Source organism: Chelonoidis abingdonii, chromosome 11 (assembly GCF_003597395.2).
Source record: "Chelonoidis abingdonii isolate Lonesome George chromosome 11, CheloAbing_2.0, whole genome shotgun sequence".
Taxonomy (NCBI): domain Eukaryota; kingdom Metazoa; phylum Chordata; order Testudines; family Testudinidae; genus Chelonoidis; species Chelonoidis abingdonii.
Window position 1 is genome coordinate 693,595 of NC_133779.1, and position 6,884 is coordinate 700,478.

Here is a 6,884-nt window from a genome sequence, read left to right on the forward strand (position 1 = left end):
GGGCTCGGGGATGCCCCCCCAACTGGGGCAGGTGCACCCCCCCGCTGCACTGGGGGCTCGGGGATCCCCTTCCTCCTGGGGCCGGTGCACCCCCCATGCTGCATTGGGGGGCTTGGGGATCCCCTCCCTCCTGGAGCCAGTGCACCCCCCCCGCTGCATTGGGGGCTCGGGGATCCCCCAACTGGGGCCGGTCCACCCCCCCCTGCTGCATTGGGGGGCTCGGGGATCCCCTTCCTCCTGGAGCCAGTGCACCCCTCCCCCTGCACTGGGGGCTCGGGGATCCCCTTCCTCCTGGGGCCGGTGCACCCTCCCCCGCTGCATTGGGGGGCTCGGGGATGCCCCCCCAACTGGGGCAGGTGCACCCCCCCGCTGCACTGGGGGCTCGGGGATCCCCTTCCTCCTGGGGCCGGTGCACCCCCCATGCTGCATTGGGGGGCTTGGGGATCCCCTCCCTCCTGGAGCCAGTGCACCCCCCCCGCTGCATTGGGGGCTCGGGGATCCCCCAACTGGGGCCGGTCCACCCCCCCCTGCTGCATTGGGGGGCTCGGGGATCCCCTTCCTCCTGGAGCCAGTGCACCCCTCCCCCTGCACTGGGGGCTCGGGGATCCCCTTCCTCCTGGGGCCGGTGCACCCTCCCCCGCTGCATTGGGGGGCTCGGGGATGCCCCCCCAACTGGGGCAGGTGCACCCCCCCGCTGCACTGGGGGCTCGGGGATCCCCTTCCTCCTGGGGCCGGTGCACCCCCCATGCTGCATTGGGGGGCTTGGGGATCCCCTCCCTCCTGGAGCCAGTGCACCCCCCCCGCTGCATTGGGGGCTCGGGGATCCCCCAACTGGGGCCGGTCCACCCCCCCCTGCTGCATTGGGGGGCTCGGGGATCCCCTTCCTCCTGGAGCCAGTGCACCCCTCCCCCTGCACTGGGGGCTCGGGGATCCCCTTCCTCCTGGGGCCGGTGCACCCTCCCCCGCTGCATTGGGGGGCTCGGGGATGCCCCCCCAACTGGGGCAGGTGCACCCCCCCGCTGCACTGGGGGCTCGGGGATCCCCTTCCTCCTGGGGCCGGTGCACCCCCCATGCTGCATTGGGGGGCTTGGGGATCCCCTCCCTCCTGGAGCCAGTGCACCCCCCCCGCTGCATTGGGGGCTCGGGGATCCCCCAACTGGGGCCGGTCCACCCCCCCCTGCTGCATTGGGGGGCTCGGGGATCCCCTTCCTCCTGGAGCCAGTGCACCCCTCCCCCTGCACTGGGGGCTCGGGGATCCCCTTCCTCCTGGGGCCGGTGCACCCTCCCCCGCTGCATTGGGGGGCTCGGGGATGCCCCCCCAACTGGGGCAGGTGCACCCCCCCGCTGCACTGGGGGCTCGGGGATCCCCTTCCTCCTGGGGCCGGTGCACCCCCCATGCTGCATTGGGGGGCTTGGGGATCCCCTCCCTCCTGGAGCCAGTGCACCCCCCCCGCTGCATTGGGGGCTCGGGGATCCCCCAACTGGGGCCGGTCCACCCCCCCCTGCTGCATTGGGGGGCTCGGGGATCCCCTTCCTCCTGGAGCCAGTGCACCCCTCCCCCTGCACTGGGGGCTCGGGGATCCCCTTCCTCCTGGGGCCGGTGCACCCTCCCCCGCTGCATTGGGGGGCTCGGGGATGCCCCCCCAACTGGGGCAGGTGCACCCCCCCGCTGCACTGGGGGCTCGGGGATCCCCTTCCTCCTGGGGCCGGTGCACCCCCCATGCTGCATTGGGGGGCTTGGGGATCCCCTCCCTCCTGGAGCCAGTGCACCCCCCCCGCTGCATTGGGGGCTCGGGGATCCCCCAACTGGGGCCGGTCCACCCCCCCCTGCTGCATTGGGGGGCTCGGGGATCCCCTTCCTCCTGGAGCCAGTGCACCCCTCCCCCTGCACTGGGGGCTCGGGGATCCCCTTCCTCCTGGGGCCGGTGCACCCTCCCCCGCTGCATTGGGGGGCTCGGGGATGCCCCCCCAACTGGGGCAGGTGCACCCCCCCGCTGCATTGGGGGCTCGGGGATCCCCTTCCTCCTGGGGCCTGTGCACTCCCCTCGCTGCATTGGGGGGCTCGGGGATCCCCTCCTGGGGCCAGTGCAGCCTCCCCCGCTGCATTGGGGGGCTCGGGGATCCCCTTCCTCCTGGGGCCGGTGCACCCCCCCCGCTGCATTGGGGGGCTCGGGGATCCCCTCCCTCCTGGGGCCGGTGCAGCCTCCCCCGCTGCATTGCGAGCTCGGGGATCTCTTCCTCCTGGGGGCGGTGCACCCTCCCGCTGCATTGGGGTCTTGGGGATCCCTTCTTCCTGGGGGTGGTGCAACCCCCTCTGCATTGGGGTCTCGGGGATCCCTTCCTCCTGGGGGTGGTGCACCCCCCCACTGCATTGGGGTCTCGGGGATCCCCTCCGTCCTGGAGCCAGTGCACCCCCCCCCGCTGCATTGGGGGGCTTGGGGATCCCCTCCCTCCTGTGGCCGGTGTACCCCCCCACTGCACTGGGGGCTCGGGGATCCCCTTCCTCCTGTGGCCAATGCACCCCCACGCTGCATTGGGGGCTTGGGGATCCCCTCCCAACTGGGGACAGTGCACCCCCCCCCGCTGCATTGGGGGTTTGGTGATCCCCTTCCTCCTGGGGCCGGTGCACCCCGACCCCCGCTGCATTGGAGGCTCGGGGATCCCCTCCCTCCTGGGGCCGGTGCACCTCCCCCGCTGCATTGGGGGCTCGGAGATCCACTCCCAGCTGGGGCCGGTGCAACCCCCCTGCTGCATGGGGGGGAATCTGCTCCTGGTGGGGGGTGCTTGGGGGAGCCCCTCCCTGCAGAGGCTGGGGCTGGTACATGTTCCCCCTGCACGCGGGGGCTGGGGCTCCGTGCAGGTGGCTGGGTCAGGCTCCCCCGTTACACTGGTGCGGGGGAATCCCCTCCCTGCAGGGGACCAGTGCATCCTCCCCCCCTCCCCCGCCCATCAGGGCTGCAGGGCACAGAGTTTGGAGGAGGGGGCTGTCGGGTTCTGGGGGTCCCACTGCCCCTGAGCAGCTGAGTCTGGGACAGGGGCACCCTTCATCCGCCCTGCAGCCAAGCCCCCAGCTTTGCTTCCGGCTTCCAACCGGAGTCACTCCCCCCTCTGCTCCAGGAGACAGGGTTTTAGTGCAGGGGCAGGCAAACTTTTTGGCCTGAGGGCCACATCAAGTTTCTGAAATTGTATGGAGGGCTGGTGCGTGGTCTGGTTCCCGACCCCCCTCCACCTCCCGCTTCTCACCCCCTGAGAAACTCCCCCGCAGGACTCCTGCCCCATCCAACCCACCCTGTACTCTGTCCCCTGTCCCCTGATGGTCCCCCCAGGACCCTTATCCCATCCACCACTCCCTGTTCTCTGACCACCCCCAGAACCCCTGTCCCTGACTGGCCCCCACTGCCCCATCCAATCCCCGCCTCTTTGAGTGCCCCCTGGGGACTTCTGCCCCCATTCAACCCTGTTCCCTGCTCTCTGACCACCCTGACCCCTATCCACCCCTCTCCAAACTCCTCTGCCCTCTATCCAACCCCCACTTTCCCTGCCTCCTTACTGGGCTGCTTGGAGCACCGGTGGCTACCGCCGTGCCGCCCAGAGCACCAGGACAGGCAGCTGCGTCACCTGGCTGGAGCCACCACACCGCCATGCAGCACAGAGACCGGGTCAGGTGCCACCCGGCTAGAGCCACCACACCGCCGCGCAGCACAGAGACCGGGTCAGGCAGCTGCAGCGCCCGGCTAGAGCCAGCCACACCGCCGCACAGCACAGAGACCGGGTCAGGTGCCACCTGGCTGGAACCAGCCACACCGCCATGCAGCATAGACCGGGTCAGGCAGCTGCACCGCCCGGCTGGAGCCAGCCATGCCACCTTGCAGCACAGAGACCAGGTCAGGCCCCAGCTCTGCAGCTGTGCTGCCCCAGGAGCTCGCAGCCCTGCTGCCCAGAGCATTGCGCTGGCACCACAGCGAGCTGAGGCTGCAGGGCAGGAGGGGCAGCCTCCCAGGCCAGGAGCTCAGGGGCTGGGCAGGAGAGTCCTGTGGGCCCGTAGTTTGCCCACCTCTGCTTTAGAGCTCTGCTGGGGCAGGGATCAGGCCTGGGCACATACAGCCCTATGCTCCGGGCTCTCATAGGCCAGCCAAGAAAGGGGCAGGAGAGGGTTCGCCACAAGCCTGTGATTTATGGATGATCTGTATTGCAGCAGCCCCGTGCACATGCAGAACAGAGACAGTCCCTGCCCCCAGAGCTTCCAGTCGCAGCAGTTCAGTGGTAATACAGAGCTGGCCCCTTCGCTCAGGGGCTGCAGGATGTTCGGGGGGCAGCAGATCTTACTGCTCCCTCCAGCCGGCTCTGCAGAGACTCAGCTCCCCACACGTCACAGCACCAGCCAGGCTCAGCGACCACACAAGGCACAGACATGGTACTCGCAAGGCACCGCATCTCAGCTGGGCTGCGAGCATCTCGCCTGGTCAGTCTAGTCCCCTGCTCTCCTGGTCCCGCCCAAGCTGGGGGACCCCCATGCAGGGCCACCCAGATGGGGGGCAAGTGGGGCAATTTGCCCTAGGCCCTGGGCCCCGCAGGAGCCCCCACGAGACTTTTTCGTGGCCCCTAGAACAGGGTCCTTCACTCGCTCCAGGGGCCCCGGAAAACTCTCGCGAGGCCTGGGCCCCTGGAGCATCTTCCGCGGCAATTCAGCAGCAGGGGTCCTTCCGCTCTGGGATCTGCTGCCGAAGTGCCCTGAAGACCCATGGCTGGGGGTCCTTCCACCCCGGAACCTGCTGCCAAAGTGTCAGGTCTTCGGCGGCAAGACCCCAGGCCCCCTGAATCCTCCGGGTGGCCCTGCCCCCATGGACCTAAACCGTTATCTCCGTGGCCTGCCCACTGCTCGTGGAGGTGAGCTGAGCCTGGGCCTCACCCCCTAGGGCTGCCCCCTCCTCCTGGAGCACGTCAGCCAGGCGGCTTTTCACCAAGCCCCAGAAGCCCCAGCCCATCCCCACGTAGATGATGGGGTTGAGGCAGCTGTTGACGTAGGCCAGGCTGACGACGAGGGGCTGGGTGGTGTCTGCCAGCTTGTACAGACGGGCACTGGGGGTGTAGGAGGCCAGGATCATCCCCACCACATGGTAGGGAAGCCAGCACACGAAGAAGCTGACAATCACTACCAATACAACCACCGTGGGCCTGTGCCATCGGACCAGGCAGCTACCCCGGACACGGGCCAGGACCAGGCCATAGCAGGTGGCGATCACCACAAAGGGGACCAGGAAGCCGGCGGCAAAGCGGAAGGTAGCGACGGACACCTCAACGGTGGTCTGGTAACTGGCCACTCGAGCGTACTCCAGGACGCACATCACTTTGTCTGAGAACTCCTTGGTGCGCGTCGTCCGGAAGATGAGGGTTGGGAGGGTCATGAGCAGAGCCAGGAGCCAGGCTGCCCCGCTCAGGCCCCAGGCTAGCCGGGTCGTGCGGTGGTTCTGGCACCAGATGGGCCTGGTCACAAGGGCGCAGCGGTCCACACTGATGGCCATCAGGAGCAGGACACTGGCAAACATGTTCAGGATGGTGAGGGATGGGAGCAGCTTGCAGGCGAAGTCACCCAGTTCCCAGCGGTTGCCGCGGGCCACGGGCACGGCCAGGAACGGCAGTGCCAGGCAGCATAGGAGGTCGGCCACCGCCAGGTAGAGGAACCAGATGGTGTTCACCGTGCGCTTCATCCCAAAGCCCGTCACCCAGATAACAGCCGCGTTTCCCGGCACGCCCAGCAGGAAGACGAGGGAGTAGAGAACCAGAGACACCCACAGGATGGGGGTCAGTTGTGGATCCGTCACGTCAAAAATGGGCACAGTGAAGTTAGGGTACGAGTCAGGATCGTAGTCATCATACAACTCGGTGACGCTCATTCTGCAGCAGGATCCGCCCCCTAAAAACCAAATTCGAGTTGAGTAAAATTCTCTTCCTTTTCTGCTCTGAAATGGCACCATCTACTCAAGACCCGGTGCTCGCTGCAGGAGCCTGCCAGCCCTGGATTTATCGTTGCATAGACCTGGGGTGGGGTCCCCCTGTAGGCACCACAGCCCCTTCCCGTGCTGGTGTCCCACCCCCAGCAGCTGCACCAGAGGCTGGTCCCACGCTTGGAGGAGCCATCAGAGCCTGACAAGGCCACATGCATGATTTCACCAACCAGCCCCCGGCTCAGCAGTTCCAGGCCCCATGATTTCTCTGTGGGTTAGAGACACCCAGAGCTGCAGCCGGGACTCCTGCCTGCTGGATAATATCCCCCCACACCATGTACATGCCGCAGCCACACCCCAGCCGGGGGGACCCTGCTGCAGGATTCTCTGCCTACAGCCCAGTGGGTGCAGTAATGCCCCCCCCCCAGCTTGAGCATTGGCCTGCTAAACCCAGGGCTGTGAGTTCAATCCTTGAGGGGTCTGGGGCAAAAATCTGCCTGGGGATTGGTCCTGCTTTGAGCACGGGGTTGGACTAGTTACCTCCTGAGATCCCTTTCAACCCTGATATTCTATGAAGGGCTAATTCTTGCCACCACGACTTCCTTGGCATGGGACAGGGCCCTACCCTGACGTCACCCTGGCCTGCAGCAGTGGGGGAGTGACCCCCCCCAACTGACACAGTCACACTCTGTGTGCCCAGCTTGAGACTGGGGCCCCGTTGTGCGAGGGGCTGCATGCAGAGTGAGAGGCAGGCTCTGCCCCAAAGAGCCAGCAATGCAAACGGACAGAAGAGGGCTCAGTCTCCCCACATGGCAGCGGGGGGCCGAGGTCGGAGAGATGGAGTTACTCGCCCCAGGTCACAGCAGGCGTCTGGCAGAGCTGAGTTGGAGCCCGATCTCCTGAGTCCCAGCCCAGTCCCTTCCCACTGGCTCACCCTCC

At 67.4% G+C, this 6,884-nt stretch overlaps 2 protein-coding genes across 2 annotated transcripts in view; one reads left to right on the top strand and one right to left on the bottom strand.

The window, feature by feature from the left end:
• Positions 1-6,884, top strand: part of BBC3 (BCL2 binding component 3) — a 245,466-nt gene that overhangs the window by 177,246 nt on the left and 61,336 nt on the right. The gene's annotated exons all lie outside the window — the stretch shown is intronic.
• On the bottom strand, positions 4,438-6,884 carry LOC116819224 (C5a anaphylatoxin chemotactic receptor 1-like). The gene is made up of 2 exons (XM_032770777.2): positions 6,797-6,884; positions 4,438-5,914 (listed from the first exon to the last, which is right to left on the bottom strand). Exon 2 carries the CDS (start codon positions 5,892-5,894, stop codon positions 4,848-4,850), a length of 1,047 nt encoding a protein of 348 aa, XP_032626668.1. The 5' UTR covers positions 5,895-5,914; positions 6,797-6,884; the 3' UTR covers positions 4,438-4,847.